Raw genomic sequence first — 27,128 nt, 5'->3', positions numbered from 1 at the left:
TTTTATTGATTTCAGAGAGGAAAGGAGAGGGATAGAGAGAGAGGAACATCTATGAGAGGGAAACACCAATCAGCTGCCTCCTGCACGCCACACTGGGGATCGAGCCCCGAACTTGGGCATGTGTTCTGACTGAGAGTCAAACCGTGACCTCCCAGTTCATAGGTCGACACTCAACCACTGATCCATGCCAGCCTGGCCGAGCATCCTTTAAAAACTTTTTTTATTTTAAATTGATTTCAGAGAGGAAGGGAGAGGGAGAGAGGGAAACATCATTGATGAGAGTCATTGATCAGCTGCCTCCTGCACGCCCCCTACCGGGGATCAAGCCGGCAACCCAGGCTTGTGACCTGACCTGGACCCCCATCTCCTGGTTCTAGGTCAATGCTCAACCACTGGGCAACACCGGCCGGGCTACCTAGTCTCTTAATTGTATCATTTTCTCTTGTGCTTGATTTAATCTCATGTTTTTGTTTTGTTTTTAATCTCATGTTGTTTTATGCAGTAACGTGCTATACAGGTTTGTAGCCTAGAAGCAATAGGCTACACCATATAGCTGAAGTGTGTAGTGAGTGGGCTATGTCAGTGGTCGGCAAACCGCGGCTTGCGAGCCACATATGGCTCTTTGGCCCCTTGAGTGTGGCTCTTCCACAAAATACCGACTTCTGCACATGGGCCACGAAGTTTCAATTGCACTGTACGCGCGCGCGCCCGCACGTGGTATTTTGTGGAAGAGCCACACTCGAGGGGCCAAATAGCCGCATGTGGCTCGGGAGCCGCCGTTTGCCGACCACTGGGCTATGTCATCTAGGTTTATGTAAGTGCGCTCTGTGGTGTTCACACAAGGACAAAACCACCTAATGACGCATTTCTCAGAAGGTAGCCCCTCTGTTTAGTGGTGCCTGGCTGTATTTTACTAAAGTATTTAAAAGAGCTGACATCATATTGTTTTCTGGTTGTGTAGTCTTATTCAACATAGTGATGCTCTATTGCTATTCTTTCCTTCAGTAGGTGCCTGAAAATAAAACATCTTTCCTGTATAGCCTAGAAGAGCCACATGCTTTTGTGGGGGGGGGATATAGTTGGTGACCTGAGTTCACTACCTAGAACATAGTATCTCTACAGGAGAATAGCATCGCCCAACAATCAAGAAAAATATATTTTCAACCTCATACTATAATTTCACAGATGTCCTCTTTATTGGGCATGATTGAAAATTTTCTCTTTTCCTTTCATGCATAAGAATAAATCTATGACTAATGGGATTCCATATTCAAAAAATGAGTGTGGGTGTCTTTTTGCATTTAAATGAACACTATTCATGAGTGTGAGATCCCATAACTGTGCATGAGGCGCCTAACCAGCCTTGGGCGGAGGTGCTGCCAGGGCTGCGGAGCAGGGAGAGTAACTCCAAGTCAGAAGCAGTGCTTCTCCTAGCGGGGGCCAAGTCGTCACCACGTTATGACGTGCTCATGTTGCCTCCATGTGTCTGGCTGTCCCCAAGGGTAAGGGGCCAAGGATTAGCTACTGTTTATTACAAATTGGGCATCAATAATGGCAATAAGTATGTCAACCTTGTAAGGGGAAGTCCATTTTATTTATAAGTCCATTGAGGAAACCAGGATGACTAGAGAATGAGCCTAACGCTCAGAACAGGTCACCTGTCCATCATATTATGGAGAGTCTCCCATTTTGAGGATCCATAAGGTGAATAAATATTCTCATAGTCTGGACCCATTTCAAGAAGGTCTTGCCCTGGCCTGTGTTTCTAAGTGGTTAGAGCATCGGCCCACCAAAGGGTCTCGGGTTCGATTCCCGGTCAAGGGCATGTACCTGAGTTGCAGGTACCTGGCCCCAATTGGGGCTCATGTGGGAAGCAACCAATGATGTCTCTCTGTCTCTCTCCTTCTGTTTCTCTTCCTTTCTCTAAAATTAATGAAAAGACATCCTCGGCTGAGGATTAAAAAACAACAAACAAACAAATACAGAAAGGAAAGGAAAGATGGAGAGTTAGAGAGCCCTTTGGGAAATTTTTCTGTATTGCTCCTGGATCCCATAAAACTGCCATATAACTATTTATCCTTCTCATGGGAAGCATATGGGATTAACAGACTGTGACAATGGTCTTTTATTTTTCCATAATAGTTTAACTTCTATCTGTTAAAAGGCTTTTGAGACCAAAGAAAGCAACTTAAAGAAAGTAATTTATATTACACAATTTTTATTTGATCTAATACTTGATCCTTCTCTTTTGAGTTCAATGGCTTCACATGAGGAGACATGAGTGAGGGTATTCATACCTTTTTATTATGAAAAATTTCAAACCTGCAGACAGTAGAGAGTACTACAATGAGCCTCCATGCACCTATCACCCAGCTTCAACAATTACTACCATTCTGTTGCTTTTGTTTATACTCTATCTTCCCCACCACCCTTTGTTCCTTCTTTCTTTCTTTATATATTTTTATTGATATCAGAGAGGAAGGGAGAGGGAGAGATAGAAACATCAATGAGGAGAGAGAATCTTTGATTGGCTGCCTCTTGCACGCCCTCTGGAGATGGAGCCCCCAACCGTAACCAGGGCATGTGCCTTGACTGGGAATTAAACCATGACCTCCTGGTTCATAGGTTGATGTTCAACCACTGAGCCATACCAGCTGGGCTGCTTTTTTTCTTTTGCTGGAGTATTTTAAAACATTCCAAGACATATTTTTTACTTGTAAATTCTTCAGTAAAAATCTCCATCACATGTAGACTAATATTATAATCATAATATAACCACAATTTCATGATCATACCCAGAAAAAAATGATAATTCCTTAATATTATCTAATAATCAGTTCATGTTCAGTTTTTCCCAATTGTCTCAAAGTATCTTTTTACAGTTGGTCTATTTAAATCAGGATCTAAACAAGATCGACATGTTGTGTTTGGTTGGTAGGTTTCTTAAGTCTCTATCTCTCTCCCTTCAAATTTAAATATAGTTCTTTCTTTGGAGATAATTTATATTTTTTTCTAGCTCCTAAAATAGGCACCATGTTACTAAACAGAAGGAAAAAGCCTAGCCAAAGAACTACATATTAGATATTTAGACATTTATTCAATGTACTAGTCCAAAGAAAGCCAGTATATTGAATAAATTAACTTGAATAAATTAGCAGTGCACATTTGGAACAGAATTGTAGCGTTTAGTCAGAAACATGGACCAAAGGCAAAAATCTGCCAAGATTAAGGTTTGTTCTTTTTAAAATTTATACAGCATAATGTATTTTTTTCTCCAACTTCACTTAGTGTTCATCCCGACATTAAAATGCATTGCAAAGCGAGAACACAGCTTCCTCAATTAAAAAAGGAAGGTGGCGCTGAACCGTTTTGGCTCAGTGGATAGAGCGTCGGCCTGCAGACTCAAGGGTCTCAGGTTCGATTTCCGGTCAGGGGCATGTACCTGGGTTGCAGGCACATCCTCACTGAGGGGCGTGCAGGAGGCAGCTGATCGATGTTTCTCTCTCATCGATGTTTCTAACTCTCTATCCCTCTCCCTTCTTCTCTGTAAAAAAATCAATAAAATATATTTAAAAATAAATAAATAAAATAAAAAAAGAAGATGGCATAAAAAGTTCCCTTTGTTTCCTTAAACCTATTATTAGTATTTTATGTTTGCCCTCATTCTGGTAAGAGATTCTGCAACAATCATATGACTTGAAGGCAAAAGCTTGGGCACAAAGCACCACTACTGCCCGGTGACGGCCCTTGTCAGGAATTACCTTCTGCCTCTGCTGGAGTCAACTTGCGTGTCGGCCGTTTCCAAGTGTTTAGAAACCTGGGGAATTCCCTGGGAAATTCAAAACTGCCCACTTCCACTCCCACCTTGAGAGGGCAAGGAGAAACTGAGGAGAGGCGGGGCACTCCCGATTGGTAGGCGGCAGTTTAAGGGGTGAGGGAACTGACACAGGAGCTTGTCTTGGGCAGCTGAAGGCAGCTAGATCTCTGCCACACGCTAGGATCTCAGAAGTTCGTATAGAGCCCTTCATGGGGTGCCGTCTGGAATCCAGTCCATATTGCTTTTCTCACCTTCGTTGTGGACATAATTGAAGAGTATATGCATTTAAACATTTTTCCAAGTGGAAAGACTTTATAATGACCAATTCCCAGCATTGTAGTCAGAGAGCACTGCTTGTGTTGTTTGTATTTGACTGCAGTTTTTCTTTAGGGCCTCAGATATCCATTTTTATGAACATTCCATGTGTACTGCCAAAGGACTGCTATTCTGTAATATTGTGCTTCAGAATTCGATACATATGTGTAAGTTACCATTGATTATGTTGTCTGGGTCACTGCTACTCAAAGGGGCCAGTTTGCTAAGGACACTATTTAGTTCAGCTGATTTTTGTTTTGGGGGGGTTTTTTTTGGTAGCAAGTCTTTCTCAGTGAAGGGCGTGGTACATTGATTTACATTCAGAGTGAGCGTCTTCTCGCGTTGCATCTGGTAACACAGTGCACGCGCTGGCATCGGCCGGTAAACACGTTTCAGCGGCACGGGGTGAGGTTTCCTATCCTTACTCATTTTTGTCCACTTGCTTTGCCTTGGAATGAGAGTAGTGTGTGAAACTTCTCTCTTGTTAATATGTTTGGTTTCTTTTTCTTACATCTGCATTTAGCTTTTACCTTATGGAAGTTGGTTGCTGTAGTATTGACAGAGATATATTTCCATTGCTGTTTTAACCACTAGCATTATAAAAAGTCCTCCTTTCTCTTTTTAGTGCTTTAAAAAAAAATTTTTTTATTGATTTCAGAGAGGAAGGAAGAGGGAGAGAGAGAAAGAAACATCAATGAGAGAGAATCATTGATCAGCTGCCTCCTGCATACCCCCTACTGGGAAGCGAGCCCGCACCCGGGCATGTGCACAGGCCAAACCAGCTAGTGCTCTTTTTAAATGCTTCTTGATCAAAATTCTCTCTTGACAGATATCAACGTCATGACCCTTGAGCTCTTCGTTTTACATTTTGCCTTGTATTTATTTGTCCATCCTTTTGTTTTGTAGCGTTTTTTTTTTAGGTGTGTCTTATATGTACCATATGGTTAAAGTTTGCTTTGCTCGACACTTTGAAAATACTTTAAAAACATGTTTTTGTTTATTTTAGAGAGAGAGAAAGGGAGAGTGATAGAAACATCAATGAGAGAGAAACATCAATCAGCTGTCTCCTGCACGCCCCCTACTGGGGATCGAGCCTACAACTCAGGCATCTGCGATGCTCGACCACGGAGCCACACCAGCTAGGCTTGAAAATACTTTTGTTTAATATGTGAGCTGGCCTCATTTATATTATTGATAAACACGAACTTTTTTCAATTATAAAATGATTTCACAGAGGATATGTGTTTTATTGATTTTAGAGAGCAAGGAAGTGGGGGAGAGAGACATGAGACATGAGAGGGCCAGACATGCCCTCAGTGGATAGACCCTTCTATCCACTGAGCCAAACCGGTTTCGGATCTCTGGAGCTTTTAAAAAAATATTCCTCTTGGAATTTAGGGAGTTTTATATATTTTTTGTTGCCTTTATAATAATACTATAGGCCCAGTGCACAAATTTGTGCATAGGTGGGGTCCCTTGGTCTGGCCGGTGACTGGGGCCGATGGGAGCCGATGGGGGCCTGCTGGCCAGGGAGGAACCTCGGGAGGGCTCCAGGGCATGTCTGGCCCTCTCACCCAGTCCCTATTGTCCAGGCCCCAGCAGCAAGCTAACCTACCAGTCAGAGCGTCTGCCCCCTGGTGGTCAGTGTGCATCACAGTTACTGGTCAAGTAGTCGACCAAATGGTCGGACACTTAGCATATTACACTTTTATTATATAGGATATTTGCAAATTACTATCTATTTAGCTACCTCTTTTTTAAAAAGATAATATTCCAACTTTTCCTTCTGACTGATAGAATAATGTTAATGATAGAAAAGCCCAAACCAGCTTTCCCCTTTCCTTCTATAGGTGTTGGTACCAAAAGTACTCCCTAACAGAGATCAGAGTGTCTGTGTTTCACAGCATGCTTTTCAAGATCTTTAACTGGCCTTGGCCGGGTGGCTCAATTGGTTGGAGCATCATCCTGTACACCAAAATGTTGTGGGTTCCATCCCAGATTTGGGCATGTATGGGAGACAACTGATTGATGTTTCTCTCACATCGATGCCTCTTCCTCTCTCTCTCTCTCTCTCTCCCCCTTCTGCTGTCTCTGGAATAAATTTTTTTTTAAAGCATATCCTTGGGTGAGGATTTAAAAAAATATTGCCCTGGCCTGTGCTGCACAACAGTTAGAGTGTTGGCCTGCGCATGGGAGGTCTTAGGTTCAATTCCTGGTCAAGGGTGAGTACCTGGATTGTAGGTTCGATCCCCATCCTCAGTTAGGGCATGTGTGGGAGGCAACCAATCAATGGGTCTCTCGCTCTCTCTCCCTCCTCCCCCTTCCACTCTCTCTGTAAATAATAATAATAATAAAAAAATAATAATCATCATCCTTACTCCTCAAGTGAGGATTAAAAAAAAAAATCTTTCCTTCAAGCAGAGGACAGAACAGTATGAATAGTGTTTGGCCATGGCTTTGATACAGAAAAAGGAAATTAAGATGCTTTTGATAAGCTTCTGTATGTGGGTGAGATTTCAATTTCCATCCTATTGTGTAATATAAAATCAAAGTAGTCTTGTTTATAAAGGTGGTCATTCCCCTCTATATTTTGGCAGGCTCTGGAATGGAGTCTGCTGTATGTTGTTATTCCCATTTTCAAATCCTCTATTTCATTTTTACACAAAACAATTTTGAGGGAAAGCAATACTCCCTGCCTTGTTCCTGACTTTAATGGCAGTGCATTTAATATTTAGACATTTATTATGATGTTTGCTCTTAGTTTCTCAGGAAAAGAAAACAAACCAACTCTTTATCGTACTCAGGAAATGTCCTTTGTCTCTTGTTTTACTTAAAGTTTTTACCAAAAATGGTTCTGGAATTTTTTTAGCTGTTATATAATTTATGGTTTTTAATTTGACTTGATCAATGTGATTAATTAGGTTGATGGATTTCCTAATTTTGAACTATCCTTACGGGCCCAAAATAAATTCTATTTTTAGGTTTATTCTTAGGTGGTTAATAGTTTTTGTTGCTATTGTGAATGGAGTCTTATTTTCTATTACGTTTTCTAATTGGTTATTGCTGGTATATAGGAAAGCTATTGATTTTTGTATGTTGACCTTATATGTGGCCATTCTGCTGAATTCTCTTATTAGTTCTAATGGTTTGTCAATTGATTTTCTTATGTTTTCCTATGTAAACAATAGTGTCACCTGCAAATAATCACAATTTCCCTCTTATTTTCTAAAGCTTATACCTCTTATTGCTTTCCTTCTCATCTTGAATTAGAACATCTAATGCCATTTGGAATAGTAGTAATGTTAAAAGTCATTTTTGTCTTGTTTCTGACTTCGATTGGAATGTGTCTATTGTTTCACCATTAAGTATGACTTTGCTGGATGTTTTTATCATTGTTTTAATAAAAACAAACAATATGGCCTGACTGGTGTGGCTCAGTGGTTGAGCATCGACCTAGGAACCAGGAGATCACTGTTTGATTCCCAGTCAGGGCACATACTCAGGTTGTGGGCTTGCTCCCCAGTAGGGGGCATGCAGGAGGCAGCTGATCAATGATTTTCATCATTGATGTTTCCATCTCTCTCCCTCTCCCTTCCTCTCTGAAATAAATAAAAATACATTTTAAAAAACAATATGTAAAATTAAGACTGTTCTTTTCCTACTTTGGTAGGGGAGTTTTTTTCTTTTATATCACTAAAGGTATTGAATTTAAGGTAATATTTTTATTTTTAATATGTTAATATAATAAGTTAAATTTATAACTATTCTAACACTAAACCATCTTAGCAATGCTGGAATAAATCCTCTTGGACTTGATGAAGTATTCTTTTAATAAACTGTTGAATTTAATTTGTTAACATTTTATTTAGGATTTGTGCTTTGTTTTTCAGACATGGAATTATGTATATATTTTTTCTCTTACTGCTCTTGTCTGTCTGTGGTTTCAGGACTTGCTGGTCAGTAAAATGTGTTGGGTGATTAATTTTTTATACTTATAGGCTAATGAAAAATTATTACTAACCCTATTAAAGAAAATCCAACACCTGAATTGAAAAGTATGGTAACTATATTTACTCATTAAATACTATTAAACTTTCTAAAACAAGTTGAAACTTCCACCATGCATGTTCAATTTCAGAACAATGGATTCAAGACCAAGCATACATGTTATATGCATCAAGTCTAGATTACAAATGATCTTAGTCGTCATCATATCATCATTGTCATCTTTATGTTTCATTTGAATGCAGTTCATGATTCATTGGAGGTATTTTGTGATGATACTATGTTAATGATAATAAGAATGTTTTGGGGTCTTATTCATGATGGATTAATTAGAACATTCTGAACTGCGGATGTTGCAGGAATTGGTGCTTTTACAGCTGGGGACTGAAGTGGGCATCTGTATTGAGAACTTTTGCCCTATGAGGGACATTGGAGTCCTTAGTTGAATCAGACGTGGCTTGTGGTGTCAGTGGGCCTAGACTGGTCTTGGTCTGCTAGTAACTGAACCAACACTTAACCATAGAACTGCTATTCTTCCCTCAGAAGTAGAAAGAAAAAAATCAATTGACAAACTATTAGAACTAATACGATTTTGTAAAGACTTCAGTCTATAGTTTGGAGCAGTTGAGCAATATCTATCAAATGGCAATCTAGGCTTTGAATAGGGCTTTATCAATGGCAAAGAGGTTTGATTCTTTTGCCTTGCTAAATCAAATTTAAAAATCTTTTTTGGGGGAGGAGAGTTTAAAAGCTGGTCAGTGCAACACTGGATTGCCAGTAGAACATCACCTGCATCAACAGTAGCCTTCTTAGCGTGGCTTGAATAAATTTTTGCATCATTTAGAATTGGAAGGCGAACTCTGATATCTGATTTATAGCTCTTGCCTCATAGTCATATCCTCTAGGATTTGTGTTGTCATCTGTGCATCTTTCACATGCTCTTGGGAGAATCCATCTTGCCAGACTCCATGATTTCCGGTGATCATGCTTCTTGAGCTCAATCACCCACGTGAATGTATTTCAGTTCTGGTCTTCATGCAAATTCTTTGCCCAGCACAGCTTTTCCATCCCCCCGTGTACCTTTCCTATCTCACCCTTCAGCCCCACCCTGTTATGCACCCTGATCTGTGAGCTGGATGCTCCAGCCTTTTCTTATTTTCTCAAGTACCTTTTATAGGGTGGGAAGTGTGCATTATGGAGGGCAGAGGGGACTTGCAAACTGCAATGACGAGGAGTGTCTCTCGGAACAGAGTCAAAAAGGAAAAAAGAATTTCAAGCTCAAAACCCTAACATTTTGGCTCAAGGTAAGTCCCAAATCATTGACTTTTTATGTCTATGCTAAAAATAATCTTTTGCAGCCATGGGGCTGCTTATCACTGAAAATCAAATCCAAAGTGTGAAACTGAGTTACTGCAGTACAATATCAGTGACACTCACAGCCTTGCCAGATCTCATGTGCATGTTGGAACGGTGACGAGAAAGGAAAGCATTTGGGTGACTCAGGACTCGGAGGGTACAAAATCCTACCCCTTGGCCCTCCCTTGCCTGCAGAAGTGGCCCTTCTTCCTCTGCAGAGGCTAATGAGTGACTTCTGACAACCCTTGTCAGCAGGAGGAAATAGCAACAGAGTCAAAAGCCTCTGTTGACACCTGTTGGTAAATCAAGAATGTGCCACGATCAAAGCATCTTAGGTTCAGTGAAATAAGGTAAACCCATGAGATACACCTCGGTGATGTTTCTGGAGATCTGGTGTCCAAGGGAGTGTTAGTGTCCTCTCCCGAGTACAAGTTGCTTCACCTTCCACCTTCCTATCACATGAAAGAGACGGAATACCACATTTCATTGATTCACTTAAAAATAATTAATGGAGTCCGGCCGGTGTGGCTCAGTGACTGAGCATCGACCTATGAACCAGGAGATCACGGTTCAATTCCTAGTCAGGGCACATGCCCGTGTTGTAGGCTGGATCCCCAGTGTGGGGCATGCAGGAGCCAGTCAATTGGTGATTCTCTCTCATCATTGACATTTCTATCTCTCTCTACCTCTCCATTCCTCTCTCTGAAATAAGTAAAAACATATTACAAAATAATAATTTATTGAGGCAAAATTCACACACACAAAATTAACCATTTTAAAGTGAACAATTTGGTGGCATTTAGTACATTCATAATGTTGCCCCCAAGACACACACACACATTTTAACATCTCTGAAATGGGAAGCCATCTAATAATCAAGGGTATATTGTGGTTTAATTGATAGAGTTTTAAAACATTCTTCATAGTGGAATATACATGAAGGTATACCTTCCAGTTGATTCGATTAGTTAAAATATGGTGGTCTTCTTGAATTGTCTATTTCATCCATATCCTTGTCACCATACATATCACAACTATTTTAAAGTTTCACCTATCTGATAGACAAAAATGGTATCTAATGATAGTTTTCAATTCTTTGAATTATCTGTTTTGTTTATATGCTCAATGTTTCTATTCCTCCACTAAATATAAGTCCCGCCAGGAGATATTTGTTTCATTCACCCACAGCATCCTCAGAGCCTAGAACTAGGCCTGACAATACATACATTTACTGTGTACCATGATCACTGTCTTCACAAAAATGAGTCTAGTAGAGAAATATATATTAAACAGATAATTACACAGTGAATTAACTATAAGTAGAGTCAACTGTTTGAGGCAGAGGTACAGGCCCCTCTACCCTGCTCTGTCGGCTTCTGGCTCCAAGGACCATTCCCCTACCCTGTGGGCAATTTCTGCGGTAAGACCTGGTTTCCCCCCTGGAAACTGTTTAGAGTTCAGAAGATTCACCCAGAAATCAGGCCTCAGGAGCAAGGCAAGGTTTGTGCCTCCAGGCTCAGTTCTCCAAAGTTTGGGCGTCTGGCTAGGCTTGTGGATGCAGCTGCTGTGTCCTGTATCCGCCAAGCCAGAACAGGCTACACTGACAGCCAACCTGTGCGGGCTGTCTGCTCCTCAGCCCCTGCTTGGGTCTTTAGCAAGCCTCCGCTCGGGGCCTGCCTCCTGAATGCCCTTACAAGCCCCTCTTCACCCCCAGTTCTCAATGCCCACTGTATATCCTTGTTTGCAGGTTGATTTGCAGAAGCTGAAGTTGGGAGCTGCTTTTGTCATCCCTTCTACTCTTCCGGACGATCAGTAGGTTTCTTCCCTTGAGAGAGATTTCTTTCAGCCGCTCCCTGCTAGGGGCCGTGTTCTTGGTCCTCTTTTGTAATCCACACGAATACAGTTAGTTCCTGGACTAGTGAAGTTTCAGGAAGCTGAGCTCCAGGAGAGCCTCACGAGGCCCCCACCCACAGACACCTCCATCAAATGTGAGCAAGTGAGGGGCCAGACCTCACTCCATCTTGGCAGCCCCGCCTTGTCTGGTTTCTCTCTTTGTCTCCAATGGTTTAGCAAAGTGCCTGGTACATACTCAGCGCTAAATGACCAGGGGATATTAACACCAGTAACTCAAGTAATAATAATAAAAAATAATTAAATGTGCTAGGCGCGGTGTTAATGTTTTACATGGATTAGCTGTACTTCATTTAAGCAGGTACCATTACAATTTCCACTTTACAAATGAAGAAATGGGTTCAGAGTAATTAAGCGATTTCCAAGGTCACAAAGTTCTGGGAACTCTTTTCATTGCCCCAAATGCAGCGGAAATGCAACGCAGAGAGAGAATGCCAGAAGCAAGTAGTGCAGGAACGCCGGCGGGCCGGTGGAAGCCAAGAACCCGGCACGCTCCCTGCGTTCAGTAGCTTTCCCACGGAGCTGCCTAAGGGCTCCATTACGAAGAAGCACAGACCGGAAGTGTTCCTGCCGGGCGCGTATCTGCTGCGCACAACCGGAAGTTTGTCCGCGGCTTTGCAGAGATCGGGGAGCGGTGGCGGCGGCTGCTGGGCATTACAGGTGCGGAGGCGCTGGGGCTTAGGAGGCAGATGGGGCCGTTAGGGAGACCCCAGCGGCGGGACACAGGCGGAATCCCGACCTGACCCGGGCCACCCCGCCCGCACCTGGGCAGAAGTGGCTCTGCCCGCGGATCTGAGCCTGCTCCCTCCTCAGGCGCTGACCCTTGACCTCGGGGCGCTCCCCCTATTGCAGGCGCGATGGCTACTGGCGCGGATGTGCGGGACATTCTAGAACTCGGGGGTCCGGAGGGGGATGCAGCCTCCGGGACCATCAGCAAGAAGGACATTATCAACCCGGACAAGGTAGCAGGGGCGCCCGAGCGTTGGGGAGCGGCAGTGAAGTGGGGAGGGGTGGCAGCGGAAGAGATGGGCGAGGGGATGGGGTGCTACACTTTAGTGAGATGGGAGGTAAATGTGTGCCATGGTGGGTCAGGGACTATGTGCTGCCACGATGAGATGGGGCGGAGGGGGTGGGGCACCTGTGGGAAATGGAGACTTAGGGGGTGTGACACTTGGAAGAGATGAGAGGACCAAGCGAGTGTGCCATTCTGAGGGGTGGTAGGCAAGTATGTTTACTCCGACAGGTTGGACTCTACCCAGTGAGGTGAGGCCGGGGAGGGGGTGCCCTTGTTAGTGGGTGTCTGTGCCTCCATTCTCTGTCATACTATGATGTGTGTCATTGTAGCTGCGGGTTTGTGCAGGGATTGAGCTGGGATAAAGAATTCTCAGGAAAGGAAGGGAGTCTAGGTGGGGAGGAGTGGCAGCTCCTGTGGGTTCCCTTCTCAGAAAAAGTCCAAGAAGTCCTCTGAGACGCTGACTTTCAAGAGGCCGGAGGGCATGCACCGGGAGGTCTACGCACTGCTGTACTCGGACAAGAAGCAAGTATCAGAGCCCCAAGCCCCAGGCCCTGGTCTCCGACCCACTGCATGTCCCTGACGTTTAGTTCTCTGCCAATTCTCCTGGGTCTCTGCCTGACCAGGGCTGCTGCTCACTTAGAGGAGGCGGGAGGAGCTCAGATCTTTCTCCAGGACCTGACTTCCCAGGTAGACCAAAGGCTCTCTCCACACCTCAGACACTAACCTCTCACCTCCCTACACCTTGCTGTCAGGGATGCACCCCCACTGCTACCCAGTGACACTGGTCAAGGCTACCGCACAGTGAAGGCCAAGCTGGGCTCCAAGAAGGTACGGCCCTGGAAGTGGATGCCGTTCACTAACCCAGCCCGCAAGGATGGAGCGATGTTCTTCCACTGGCGACGAGCAGCTGAGGAGGGCAAAGACTACCCCTTCGCCAGGTTCAATAAGGTGAGCCACCACCATTTGGACGTAGGCCACAGTTGTCCACACACTGCGAGCCACTTGTGTGGGCTCTAGAGCCTGTTTCAACAGTGGTTACCCACTCAGTCCTGAGACAAATACCTGCGGGGTGGGACTCTCTGAGTCTTGTTTGCCATGGTTTCTTGTTCTTCCCTGGACCTGCGCTGATTTTTGGTGGCTTCACTTGACCCTTCAAATGTGCTCTTCCTTAGAGCTGTGTCCTAGGTATTCTACTCTTCTCACTCTGTACTTTTCCCTGTTTGTGTCTCATTTGCCCTGTGGCTTCAGTTACCCTCTGTATGTCACTGATCCCAACTGAACGTCTCCAGTCCAAATCAACAGTACCTACATATCCCATCTTTTACTTAACATCTCTCCCTGAAGGTCCCACAGAGCTTCAGTTCAAGTAAGTGCTCTCTCTTCCCTACCCCCAAACCTGTTCCCCATATCAGTGACTGGTACCACTACCCATGCAATTGCCCAAACCAGAAACTTGGGAATCATTCTTGACTTAGTTTCTCCCTTAGCTCTCACATTATTTTAATCAACAACAGGACAAAGAAGGGCAGGGAAGACAGATCAGAAACATATAAGCAAAGAAATGGGATTCTTTCAGATAAGAGTCATCAACAAAATGAAATAGGCTATTAATAGGATATGAAATGAGATAGGGTGAACTTGTAAGTGTAGGGATGATCTTATTAGATAGGGTGGCCAGAGCAGGCCTCTCTGAGAAGGTGGCATTTGAGCTAGAACTGAGTGATATTGAGTCCTACTGATCCTGTTTCCATAATACATCACATCTTCCTGTTTTTAATCCCCTGTGTCAGCACCCTGGTCCAACCTGAATTACCTCTGGTTTAGATTATTAAGGCTCAGATTCAGCAGAGCCTTACCCAGACTCAGCCAGCCAGCCAGAGAGGCAGGGCTGGGCAAGGGTTTTCTAGGCCTCTGCTTAAGCCACTGTACAGTATGACCTTGCATTCCCTGCAGCCTGGAGCAGCCGAGGCTTTGAGCCTGAAAGCATGAGGCGCTTAAACCCAGGCCTCCCAAGTCCTGACTTCTTTCCCCTCAGCCTGATATATCCCACTGCTCTGGATACTTCCCCATGATGGCTTCTCAGGCACGGCACATCCAGGTGTGACCCATCCTTCTCCCCTGTGCCCCAGACCTGGCTTTTTCTACCTTACCGCCATCTTGCCCCACCCCAGGTCCAGAGGAGGGAGAGGCTGAAGATGTAAGATCGAGAAGGGACAATCAGAAGTGAGGCACTGAGGCAATGGGAGGAAAGGTTGGAAGAGACAATTCGAAGTGAAGACAAAAGCATGTTCATGTTGCATTTAATAAATACCACTCCATGCCAAGCCAGGCCCTAGGCACTGGGGACACAACAATGAATCAGACACAATGTCTACCCTCCAGAAACTGTCCGTGTTGTTAGGGAGGGGTTGGGAGAGGAATAAGCAATTATGATTTGGTAGGATGCATGCTATAGTCGGAAGCTTCATGGAAGCTTCCTGAAGTTAGAGCTTGAGTTGAGTCTTGAAAGATGTCACCAGATGATATTAGGAAAGTAGTGCAGTGATTTTTTTCAGGCAGAGAGGATAGCATGAGGAAAAGGCACAAATTTAAAAGCAGTCACGCCCTAGCCAGTTTGGCTCAGTGAATAGAGCATCAGCCTGTGGACCAAAGGTCTCAGGTTGCAGACTCCTCCCCAACCCGGCCCTGGTTGGGGCTCAGGCAGGAGGCAGCCAGTGAATGTGTTTCTGTCCTTTCCTCTCTCTTCCACTCCCCCTAAAAAATCAATGGAAAAATATCCTTGGGTGAGGATTAACAAACAACAAAAAGCAGTCACAGGTATGGCGTGCTGTGGGCATTTCCCTGTAGACGAAGCCTAAAGCCCAAGGTAGAACATGGTGGGAGATGAAGGGCCAGGTCAGGCAGCCAGGCCCGAGAGTTTGGGCTTTGCCCTGATGTCTTTGGGTAGCCAGACAAATTTTAAATTTCAGTTTTAGAAAGATCATGATGACCACAGGTCGCGAATGAAGTCAGAGGTAGGTGAACAAATGATCTTCCCGCCAATACTGCTGAGTCCTGGAGTCCTGCTTCTTAGTCCATGGCTCCCTGCTGCCCTCTTGCTCAAGCCGGAAACACAGGAGTCACCAGCGACAGCACTTCCCTCGCCCCTGCACATCCAGTTGCCAAGTCATCTGGTTTTTAAAGCCTCAAGCCTGTGCCCTTTTCTCTACCTTCCACTTGTGCTGATTTAGTTCAGGCCTCACTTCTTACCTGCATTCATTCCAAAACCTGCCAGCTAGTCTCCCAGGCTCTCATTTCACCCCGTCTGTCCTCACTGCTGCCAGGGTGCTCTTTGCAAAAGAGAATCATGACCATTTCACTCTTTTCTTTAAAACTAACCTGTTGGCTCCAGTCACCCTCAGGGCACACAAGGCCTGCAGCAGCTGGTCTCTGCTGACTCTTCATGCCTTTCCCTGTGTCGCCCTTTACTTGTGTCCCTAACTGCCGAGCTCGCACACGAGGCTGTTTCTCGCTCGTCACTGTATTTATGTTGCTCCCTCTGCCTCGGATTTTCTCCACCATCTTCCCTCACCGGTTCCCTTCTGCTTGACCTTAAGACTGAACCAGGCCTCATTTACCTGCACCCTGACCAACCCTGTTCCCAGGCTGGATCAGGTGTCACTCATTACACCCCAGGCATACCTTTGTCATTAGACGACTGTGTTGTTTCTTCAGCTGGACTGTCACCCCTGTTCCCAGCAGAGGTCTAGCAGGCCCATGATGAATGTTTGTGGAATGAATGAATGGCTTCCTCACTTGACTGTGAGCTCCTTGAGAGCAGGACTGGCTACACAGTTCCTGAGTACTTCATTAAAATACATGGCATTGAAATGCACAGGAGGGATACTTAACCAAACCTGGGAAACCAGAGACTTCCCAGAGGTGATAAGAAGTTATCTAGGAAGAAGGAATGGGGAAATGTGAAGATAGTACAGGCAAGAACAACGAAAGCGGAGGGAGACATCACTGCTAGTCATGTGGTTGGAACTCAAGGTCCAGGAGGGACAATGGGTACAGAGAGTGGTCTTTCACCCCTGGGTTCACTGATTGATTCAGTAAATACTCATTGATACCTGCAGAGTGCCTGGCCCTGGGCTGAACCCGAAAGGTAGGAAATGAACCAGACAACCCTTACTCTCGAGTTTAGGGTACTTTTGGACTAGTGGGAGCCTGAGGGGCTTAAAAATGGATGGCTGGGTGGCCTGCTCAGATATATATTCTAGAATGCTTCTCAAGTTATCCATGGTAAAGGATATTTAAAAAAAGATTAGACAAAATACAAGTCCGCGTTTCTTTCTGTCAGCTTCAGCAGTGTGTGATTACAGTAAAATTGTTACAAAGGTTTCTAAGTGCCTACTCTGTTTTCTTACCATACACCAGGGATAACAGTGTGCAGACAGCACTGGCCTGTAGGCTGTCCTTTGAGTAGCACTGTTCAGAGATCCATCTTGGCTGCAGATGGAGAATTGCTTGGGGGAGGACTGAATGGAGGCAGAGAGATCATGGGAGGGCTGTTTCTCTGATCCAGGAAAATGGTAGTGGTGATCTCGACTGGGATGTCGCAGTGGATAGAGTTTCCAGAGGATGGAGAACGCAGAGGCAGGCGGCCCGGGCCTCTGATCAAGCAGTTTCTTCCCTCACTCTGTGTGTGCGGAGGGTGTGGGGGTGAGGGGAAGTCAAGGGTAAAGGTAGGAATTAAGATGCCTCCCCGGTTTCTGGCTTGGGCACCTGGGTTGAGTGATGGGACTGTGACTGACATCTGGACTGGAGGAGATAGAAGTTTGAGGGAGGGTGATGTGCTCAGTACTGAACGTACTAAGTTTTTATTTTTTTAAATTGAGGTGCAATTGACATAACTGTTAGTTTAAGGCGTACAACGTAATGATTCAATATTTGTATATACTGCAAAATGATCATCACAGTGAGTCTTGTTAATATCGGTCACTTGAACATATTAAGGTGTATGTGGAACCTCCACAGATGTTCAAGAGGCAGCTGGAATTAAGGGTCTTGAGAGCAGGTTCAGAGCCCTGTGGTTTTGATAGAGAAACTTCCCTGGTCCAACCTGGCATTAACTTTTCATGGGGTCTCTGACTGGCAGACTCAGCTGGTGGTGGTGCTGCTTGACCCTGAGGGAGGTCTAGGGGGACCCGCCTGGGCTGGGGTGCATATGTTGGAAGTAGGATTCAGGTGCCTTTTCTACAGAGCTGTGACCTTAGCCAGCTCTGGGGGAGCTGCAAGCCTCACTGCCACCACTGGATGGCAGGCGTGCTTCAGACAAGTGTCCATGGACTAGAGGAGTCGGCCTTTTCCCAGTATTTAGCCATCTGCCCCCTCCATATTTGACCTTTGGCCTGCACAGAAGTGCTTACCTGTGGGCCTGTCACCTTAACGACGGGGGCAGGAGCATGTGTGCGGTTACCGGGGCTATGGAGCCGAAGGCGTGGTGAAGCGGCTCCTGGAGTGAACGCAGAGGCAGGCTGCCCGGGCCTCTGATCAAGCAGTTCCTTCCCTCACTCTGGGAGTACCATCTCCAGGCTGCCTGTGCAAGGCCCAGGCAGAGGATTTGCTTTTGTCTAGCCCAGGGATTGGCAATAAACAAGAGGGGCTGTGTTCAGAGCAGACTGGAGCCCACTGGACATGACACCACTCTGCCCCTCTGTGCCAGTAGACGGTGCAGGTGCCCGTGTACTCAGAGCAGGAGTACCAGCTCTATCTTCATGACGACGCTTGGACTAAAGCAGAAACTGACCACCTCTTCGATCTCAGCCGCCGCTTTGATCTTCGTTTTGTAGTTATCCATGACCGGTATGACCACCAGCAGTTCAAGGTGAGCTGGTGTTCGTTGGCATGTGTGCCTAACCCCAGGCCTAGCAGGCCCACTGCTCTCAGGCCAGCCCTTGCACATGCCTCTGAGTGTCCCCCCGCCCAGCCCATCCCCCATGTCTTTATCCTCAGAAGCGTTCCGTGGAGGACTTGAAGGAACGGTACTACCACATCTGTGCTAAGCTTGCCAATGTGCGGGCCGTGCCAGGCACAGACCTTAAGATACCAGTATTTGATGCTGGGCATGAGCGACGGCGGAAGGAACAGCTGGAGCGCCTCTATAACCGGACCCCAGAGCAGGTTAGCTCTGAACCCCCAAACTCTCCTCCATGCCTCCAAATCCAATGCTTCCATCCTCAATACCCTCAATTCTCTTCCCCAAGTCCTCCTGCCTCCCACTGGTTGGTACCTGTGTGCGCCCCATCCCAGTCCTATCCCTCACTAGCCACCCTCCCTGCTCTGAGAGTCCTTCACATCCTCATGATCTCTTCTCAGATTCCCCCACAGACAGCCCAGCACCCCTTCATCTCCGTCTACCCCCCCACCCCCCATGGACCTGCACGTGTCTTAGCATCTCTCACCTTCCCAGGTGGCAGAGGAGGAGTACTTGCTACAGGAGCTGCGCAAGATCGAGGCCCGGAAGAAGGAGCGGGAGAAGCGCAGTCAGGACCTGCAGAAGCTGATAACGGCGGCCGACACCACTGCAGAGCAACGGCGCACTGAACGCAAGGCCCCCAAGAAGAAGCTACCCCAGAAAAAGGAGGCTGAGAAGCCGGTGTGGAGACCAAATCAGCCCAGCTCAGGGTGGAGGGGTCGCCTGGCACAGGGGACCTAGTGGGAGGCTCTGAGAGCACCCAGAGCTGGCAGGTGCTGGGACTAACTAGGTCCACTCCCCGTGACGCTTCCTAACTCCTCCTCCCCCAGGCTGTTCCTGAGACTGCAGGCATCAAGTTTCCAGACTTCAAGTCTGCAGGTGTCACGCTGAGGAGCCAGCGGGTATGTGTGTCACTTCCTTCAATGTGTTTGGACCCTGGGCTAGAGGAGGAGAGGGTGTGCCATGTGCTGCAGGTAGAGGGGGCCTCGGGGATGTGGCCAGGCTGAGGTCAGAGCTTCCACTTGCTGGCTATTTCCTTTTCTGACCCAGCGCTGCCTCCAGGGGTTAACTTCTCTTCCACTCCCCCACTGCCGCTAGTCCCCTTCATTCTAAGGTGCTTGTGGGGGAGAGGGCTGAGCTGCTGGGTCATTGCAGATGAAGCTGCCAAGCTCTGTGGGGCAGAAGAAGATCAAGGCCTTGGAACAGATGCTGTTGGAGCTGGGTGTGGGTGAGTGTGGAGGCTGGGCCCCTCAGGACGGACCCTCCCGAGGCCGTGGATAAAGGCAGGGGGAGGGTGGTTCCTGTTGCCAGCCTTCCTGCACACCCTGGCTCTGCCCTGTGCCTTCCACCCACCACCTGCAGAACTGAGCCCCACACCCACGGAGGAGTTGGTGCACATGTTCAATGAGCTGCGGAGTGACCTGGTGCTGCTCTACGAGCTCAAGCAGGCCTGTGCCAACTGCGAGTATGAGCTGCAGATGCTGCGGCACCGTCACGAGGCGCTGGCCCGGGCTGGCGTGCTGGGAGCCCCTGCCACACCAGCATCAGGCCCGGCCCCGGCCTCTGCTGAGTCAGCGGTACCTGAATCTGGTCTCGCCCCTGACCTCACCAAGGACACCATCATTGATGTGGTGGGTGCACCTCTCACACCCAATTCGGTAAGAGCCTGGACAAGCTGGAAGAGTGTGAACTGGCCCTGCATGTGAGCATGCTCACGTGTGCACGGGCTTGCTCCCTCTAGTGCCTGCAATGGGAATTGTCACTCTGAGGGGTGGAGACTCAGGGCGGGAGTGGGTGGGTGGCCAGTGTGAGACACAGGCACCAAGCCTGAATCAGGCCTCAGGGGCTGGCCATAGATCTCATCATCTTCTATGTATCCTCAGAGGAAGCGACGGGAATCGGCCTCCAGCTCCTCTTCTGTGAAGAAAGCCAAGAAGCCATGAGGGACCACACCGGGTGTGGATGCTGCTGCTGTGTAAATAGAGCTGCTGAGTGGACTGGGCTGCTTCTGTTTCTTTCCCACCATTTCTGCTGCCCCTGGCTGGGAGGGTGGGCAGGAGGGAGTCGTCACACCTACTTTATGGGTGGCATTGGGGCCTACTGGCATGGAGGCCCTTAGCAGCCCTCTGCCCATGTTGCCCAAACACCTGTGCCTAGGAACACCTGCGTTCTACATTCAAGGTGGCTCACATGCAGCCATGGCCTCAGATACCAGTAGCTTCAAGCAGCCTCATGCTCTCAGTGGCTGTGGCCCTGTGCATATTCATTGGAGGGGGCGGGGGTGGCTCAGAGGTACGTCAGTGACAACTAGCTGCACTGGTGGCCTTGAGCACAGAGCAGCCTGGAACACACTAGCTCCTCCCCTTCCTGACAGCATCAGGCACAGCATGGCCGGTGCACACATTACCCAGGGCCTCATTTCCCCGACTTTATTCAGTGGCACGTTCACAGCGGGGATTGGGTGGACATAAGATATGTCCTGGAGCCCTGGGGGCACCACACACCATGCACTACAGATGGGAGGGGGCACAGGGGGCTTGGTGGCCCCAGCAGAAGCCTGTGTACCAGGGAGAGGCAGTAAGTGCCTGGGTCCCCCTAGCCCAGGCCCATAATGGGAGGGGCTAATACTGGGCTGAGGTTGTGGGATGGGGATGGGAGGCCACAAAGTATCTGCTCCAGAGGGACCAAGTGGCCAAGCTCTTACCCAGGGCACAAGCCCGCAGGGCAGGCTGGGGACACTCGACGTAGAGCTGTGCCACTCTCCCTTTTCCCCTCTGGTGAGGGAGAGGAGGATTCTGGGTTGGGCCAAGCAGCTACCCTGTATTGCCCCATCCTGTTCTCGGCCAATCAGAACGGCTTCGAGGTCTGCTTGAAGATGAAGCCTCGATATGCAAGTGTCTTCATGATGTTGGCAATGTTCTTGCAGTCATCTAAAACGAGAAAGAAAAGACATGTAGATAGACCCCAGATCCTTCCCTTCCCTGTCCATAGGTGCTCTTACATGGGTGGGGGTGGGAAGCAGGGTCAGGAGCCAGACTTTAAACCAGGGGGTCCCACTCCCTTGTGGCAGCACCTCCAGCTTTAGGTCGGGCTGGATGCTGGCCGGGCAGGAAGCCTGGTCTCAATGTTTCTCAGTCCCATAATTCATGCTGGAAATTGGCCGGCGTGTCCCGCCCCGGCCCCAGTGGTGATGTATGGGCGCCGTCGCAGTAAGAAAAAGGCAGAGTAAATGTGTAATTTCTCCCTTGACGGCCCCCGGCCGCTGGGCGATCCTTCTTGTTGCCGCCGCGTGGGGACGGCCTGTCCGCCACACTCCGTCTTCCCGCCACCCGCCTTGATGTCTCCATTTCATTACTGTGCGGCCATTCATCACGCCCACGGCCAGGGTGACTTTGCCGCCACTTTCGTGTGTGGAAGATGTGGCCCAGGCCATAATCACTGGTGACAAGGCACAAGCCTCGGCACTTCTGGGCCAGGGCCCTGGGAGACACCTGCCCTGGGCCCCCGGCTCAGGTGCTCAAACAGCAACCTGCCTGGAGCCTGCTGCTGTGCAGTCCCAGACCAGTGGAGGGGGTCCGGGTTCGTGGTTCCCTAACACCCTGGCCATTAACCTTCTATTGGACACACCTGAGCCCAAGCCCTGCCTCTCCTACCCCAGTAGGCTCAAAGCTGGTGCTGGGAGGGCTGTGGCTCAGGTTAAATGTCTGTGTCTGCCAGACCCTGTCGGGCAATTTCACCAGTATTGTTCCCCATACTCAGAGCTGTCCCAGAACCCTGGTGGTCACAGGAACAGGTATTCCGGGGCTTTAGTATCATGGACATGGGTCAGGATGTGTTCTGTCACCACCAGCAGGAGGTACAACTTCCCAGAGCTTGTCCCACTATAGTAAGCCCAGGACAGAAATGGCCCAAGGGCCTGGGTTTTTCTTTTCCACTGCCCAGAGCAGCCAACAACTCCTGATCCCTTCGCCAGCTTCTCCCACCCCTCTCCCACCTCCCATAGACGTTCCGAGCCCATAATCAGGGCTCAGCTGCCACCAGCCCTGATGGGATCGATGGTTGTGATGGCAGAAGTATTGCACATTGATGTCATAATCAGGTATGGGAGGTGGTAAGGTCAAGGTGGGGTCAGGAGGCTCCACAGCTGCCAAGGACCAACCCCTTCCACAGTCCCTCAACCTGCCCTTGCCAGGACCTTAGACTAGGAAAGGGGACCCACCAGAGCTAAAATGGTTGTGAGAAGTCTCTGGTCAGGCCAGGGCCAGTATCATTAGCCAGTCACCAGCTCTGCAGCCCCTGCTTAGACCAGACTGGGCCGTCTTGCAGAGCTCACCATGAAAGTATTGGTGGTACATGTGAGCATGGAGAGAGGTGACCGAGGGCTTAGTCACAGGGACGCCTTGTTCCTCCAGAGACTCAAGAAGCTACAAGGGCTGGTCTGAAGCAGAAGAGGGAAGACGGATGGGTGGGTAGTGGCGGCCATGGCAACTCCAGACGTGACCCATCCCCGTGGTTTATGGGCCGGACACACACCCCGCTCATCGGAGGCCCTGTCATTTGTCTCCCTTAGTGTGTATGCCTGGGCAGTGGGGGTGGAGCGTGGAGGGAGGGGGTTGTGACAGGAGGAGGTAGGCAGTTGAAAGGCAGGGGAATGGGGCAGGAAGGGCGGTGTAGGAGGGGCAGGAGGGACCCTGGGAGGGGGGAGGGTTTATGATAGGGCCTAGGGCTGTGATCACGCCATCAGAGGAACTCTGATTTGGTGATTTTCTTCCTAAAGAAGTCTGGTCTTGTCCGGGCACCTCCAATCCTTCTGTCTCCTGTACTCTGGGGACCATAGCCGCTCTGCATATTAAGAATAAGTCCCCTCGTTATCTGCAATTACCCAGCGGCCACACACCTCATTTCTTTCAGCAGAAAAGAAAATTAGTTTTCTATTGACTTCATTTGGCTCCTCCCTCAGTGCTGGACAGATCGCTCGATCTGCCTCCCCTGGCCCAAGTGGAAGTGCCCGGCCCCTGCCCCCAAGCCACTGGCCGTCCAGAGGGCAAGCATTGACCTCCTACCTGTGCGTGGCCCTGAGCTGGGAGAAGACCCCTGTGCCCCAGCTTCTGCCCTTGACCTCTTCTGACTACACACGAGACGGCTTCATTCACACGAGGAACGTCAGCTCCCCCGAGGATCGCCGTCTGCAGCCTGGACCTCCCTCCTGAGCTCAGACCACAGGCCCAAGTGCTCTGGAACATCTCCTTCTAGATCTCCATACAACCTCAAAACGTCCAGTAATAAACTGGTTCCCTCCCCCGTGTTCTCCATCCCAGTGAAAGGCACCCCCAAACGCCCAAACAAGGAATCTGAGTCAGGCCTGACACCTGGCCTTCTCCCTCACTCCCCAAATCTAATCAAGTGTGAACTGTAGACTCTTATTTTCTGTCTAATCACCTACTTCCTGTCAATCTGGCAGTCACTGCCTTGGCCGGCACACCATTCCTTGCTTTTACAGCAGTAACTTGTCCTCTTTCCCCCTCAAATTCATTCTCTTGTTGCCAAAGGGATCTTTCTTACACAAACCTGGTCACCTCCTTTCCTCTTTGAAGTCCTAACCTCTATCTTCCCATGTCAAGGAACCACTTACTGTTTTCTGAAAATGACAAAGTAGGTTCTGGAGTTAGGCAGACCTGAAGTCTGAACTCTGCCCACTGGCGACAGCCCTGCTTGGTTTCTCTGAGCCTCAGGTGACAGTGGACGCGCCTTCAGGGTTATGAGGAGTAACAGGTGATGCACCGGGTCTCTGTACGTGCCTTCTGTTTGGAATGCCTCTTCTTGAAGGGAAGACAGGGATGCTAGCTTTCTGGATGACCCAATGGCGAGAAAGTGTATAATGGACAATCCATGGCATGGATGACGCGGGCTGGCACACCTGATGAAACCCACCATCCCTCACTCCACCCACTTGGACTGACTACCGTCCTGTTTAATGGGGATTGTGGAGTCTCGTTGTGGCGAGTGGTCTATGACATGAAGAAAGAGGAGGCCGCATGGGGAGGCACTTGCTTCAGTTCCCCCAGAGTCAGTGGCACAGCACTTACGGGCTTCCAGCACAGACTCGCTCTCCGCCCTGAAAGCCTTCATAAAAGTCCACGCAACCTACTTACTGACCAGTGTAAACAGTCACTGGCACGGCTAGAAAATGAGGGAACTGGGCAGAAGCACAGAGACAGATCTGGGTCTTTTAACAGATCAGAGAGACAGCAGCAGGGAGTCCTCTGTTTGAGGTCCCGGGGCCACCTGGGGCAGCAGCCCCACCTTCGGGCACCTCTCACTGCGCTAATGAGGTGAGCCTGGAGCTGTTATGGGGGGGGTGGGGTGGCACGAAGAGCTGGGTCACAGCCTTGTGCTCGCATGGAAGGCCTCCAAGAACAGGTCTTCCTCACCTCCAAGTTCTAGAAGACTAACCTGTTCTATGTTCCTGCAGGGTCATCAACTTGTGGAAAAAAAGACCCTCTTCTCTTCTTTTTATGGGCATTCATATTCTTAATGTTGAAGATATTTTTTTAAAATATATCTTATTGATTTTTTACGGAGAGGAAGGGGGACGGATAGAGAGTTAGAAACATGGATGAGAGAGAAACATCGATCAGCTGCCTCCTGCACACCCCCTACTGGGGATGTGCCTGCAACCAAGGTACATGCCCTTGACTGGAATCGAACCTGGGACTTTTCAGTCCGCAGGCCAACGCTCTATCCACTGAGCCAAACCAGTCAGGGCTGAAAATATTTTTATATTGCCAAGACCACAATGGGAGGGGTACGGCAGCATAAATCCCCCAGACAGGTGAGTAGAGCTAGCACCTAACAAAGGATAACTTGTTGGCTGGCCCAAGGATAGCCCTGTCTCTGCTGGGCAAAGGAGCTGCTAGTGGAGGATAGCTCTGGCCATCAGGACACCCAGTGAGAGCTCACCGGGCTGACGTGGTTAGCTGCACTTGTTTGGGAACTGAACAGCAGAGGACAGGAAGCAGGACCTGGGCCAGGCTACCCCCAGGAGGGAAGGGGGCTAAGGAATGTCTTGGAGGTCATTCATTTGTGTGCTCATTAATTCAGCAAACACACTGACACCTTCTGTGTGCTGGGTGCACACGGGCCATGGTGGCCAGAGGGCTGCGCAGAGTGTAGCTCCCTGTCCTCGAAGAGCTCAGAGACAGACCTGTAGGTGGTGCAGTTTGAACAGTGCTATGAGAGAAGGAGGCACAGAAAAGGGACCTCATTCGGTCTGAGGAACAGGAAAGGGTTCCAGGGAGGACAAAGTTAAGCAGAGGTCTGAGGGGCATGTGGGCGGGGCTCGCCAGCATGTTGGGGTTGAAGCTGGGGAGGTGTCCTTGCATAGTGAACAGCATAGGCACATTCTGGAGGGGAAATGTGAAGTTTAGCAAGTGGTGGTGGTGGGGTGATGAAGAATAGGAGGCAGGGGAGTGGCAAGAGATGAAGCTAGTGAGGCCAGCAGGGACTGGCTAGAGAAAACTGATGATAGTCTCAAATGAGAAGCTAAGAAACTTAAGGTTTTATTATTCTGGGAATGACAGGGAGACACTAACATGTCTAAGGAGAAGCAGGAAAGGACCAAATCTATGTTTCAGAATGATCATTTGAGGATGGAGGGACTAACCCTCAAGGCAGAGACACCAATTAGCAGATTGTACTATGGCCCAGGCCAGAAGTGGAGGCCAGAACTAGGCCAGTGGCGGCAGAGGTGGAGGTCTACTGGTGATCTGGAGAAGTGGATGGAGGAAAGAGATTTTCAGGAAATTGGATGAGCAAGCCTTAGCAGGGGATGAGCAATCCCCTGAGGGGACTGGCAGGCTAGAGGGAGGAGTCCAGGATCTTAGTGCCACTCACTGAGATAAGGCAAACCAAGAGAGGGTGCTGGTTGGGGTCAGTGATGAACTTAGCTCCGGATGTGTTAAGTCTTGAGGTTCCTATGGGACATCTACACTTATCAGACATTTCCTTTATGTCTTCTAGGCTTTATATCTTGCTTAAAAAGGCCTTCCTTATCCCGGTATTATTAGAAAACCATTATATATTTTCTTCTAATACTTTCAGTTCTTATGTTTAACTTTTTAAACTGCCTGGAGTTTATTTTGTACGTGGTGAGAAACAGAAGCGCTAACTTTATCTTCTCACTAGTGGATAGCCACTTGTTCTATCACCATGGATTGACTACCTGCACTTTCCTCGCCCTTTTGATATGATACCTGTCATACCAGTACACACAATTCCCATATGTGGGTCTACTGGAGTCAGGAAAGAGAATGAACGTGAAATGATCAAAGAGGCAAAGGGGACCTCAGGGCAGCAGAGAGGCAAGCTGATGACCTTTGAAAACATGAGGCAGTGAGGCCTAAACACGACTCAGACACAACCCGAGGCCTCCTGGCCGCAAGCTCAGCCTGGGAGCAGCCTGATCAGTGACCCCCAGGAGCTGGTTGGGAGTGGGGCCAGAACCTGTGGAGGAGGGACCAGCAAGGAGGGGGTGGGAAGAACAGCGCAGGGAGCAGGAACCATGGGAAGAACAGGTGAGCAAGAGCCCTGAGTGTGCAGACTATCTAGAAGCTCGTTTTACCGCCACATCTGTCTGCTTGTCTGGACATCTGGGCAGCGTGCTGGAGAGCAAAGGGCTGGTGGGTCGATCTTCGCCTGCCTGACATAGGCTTGCCAGATTAAATATGTCCCCAGCCCCACCAGAGACATAT

The 27,128-nt window shown here is 48.4% G+C and overlaps 2 protein-coding genes and 1 pseudogene across 13 annotated transcripts in view; 1 reads left to right on the top strand and 2 right to left on the bottom strand.

The window, feature by feature from the left end:
* Nucleotides 1-8,319: 8,319 nt before the first annotated feature.
* Nucleotides 8,320-9,107, bottom strand: LOC102753426 (annotated as a pseudogene).
* A 2,877-nt stretch (nt 9,108-11,984) lies between these two features.
* DMAP1 (DNA methyltransferase 1 associated protein 1) lies at nt 11,985-20,376 on the top strand. 2 transcript variants are annotated; one of them, XM_006769273.2, is made up of 11 exons: nt 11,985-12,064; nt 12,257-12,366; nt 12,850-12,941; nt 13,172-13,367; nt 18,130-18,288; nt 18,417-18,584; nt 18,874-19,059; nt 19,209-19,280; nt 19,534-19,606; nt 19,741-20,036; nt 20,262-20,376. In XM_006769273.2, the coding sequence occupies exons 2-11, from the start codon at nt 12,262-12,264 to the stop codon at nt 20,319-20,321; spliced, it is 1,407 nt and encodes a 468-aa protein (XP_006769336.1). In that variant the 5' UTR covers nt 11,985-12,064; nt 12,257-12,261; the 3' UTR covers nt 20,322-20,376. The 2 variants fall into 2 exon arrangements, with proteins under 2 accessions (XP_006769336.1, XP_006769335.1); XM_006769272.2 differs by having other exon boundaries at nt 11,988-12,064; nt 12,218-12,366.
* A 397-nt stretch (nt 20,377-20,773) lies between these two features.
* ERI3 (ERI1 exoribonuclease family member 3) overlaps nt 20,774-27,128 on the bottom strand; it is a 134,916-nt gene continuing 128,561 nt past the window's right edge. For 9 of the 11 annotated variants that reach the window (XM_015567541.1, XM_015567548.1, XM_015567546.1 and 6 more), the window contains one exon: nt 20,774-21,308. In XM_015567541.1, the coding sequence (XP_015423027.1) occupies nt 21,226-21,308 (83 nt within the window). In that variant the 3' untranslated portion in view covers nt 20,774-21,225. The remainder of the gene's footprint in view (nt 21,309-27,128) is intronic. The other 2 variants (XM_006769267.1, XM_006769269.2) reach the window with 1 other exon arrangement.

The sequence above is a fragment of the Myotis davidii genome, unplaced genomic scaffold (genome assembly GCF_000327345.1).
Source record: "Myotis davidii unplaced genomic scaffold, ASM32734v1 scaffold924, whole genome shotgun sequence".
Lineage (NCBI taxonomy): Eukaryota > Metazoa > Chordata > Mammalia > Chiroptera > Vespertilionidae > Myotis > Myotis davidii.
This window is presented reverse-complemented; position numbering and strand designations above follow the sequence as displayed.

Bases quoted from the DNA above. Each gene is read 5' to 3' on its own strand.
- DMAP1 (XM_006769273.2), top strand. From the start codon at position 12,262: ATGGCTACTGGCGCGGATGTGCGGGACATTCTAGAACTCGGGGGTCCG. The intron at 18,289-18,416 runs GTGAGCTGGTGT...CTTTATCCTCAG, and splicing joins ATGACCACCAGCAGTTCAAG to AAGCGTTCCGTGGAGGACTT. The intron at 19,060-19,208 runs GTGTGGAGACCA...CTCCTCCCCCAG, and splicing joins AAAAGGAGGCTGAGAAGCCG to GCTGTTCCTGAGACTGCAGG.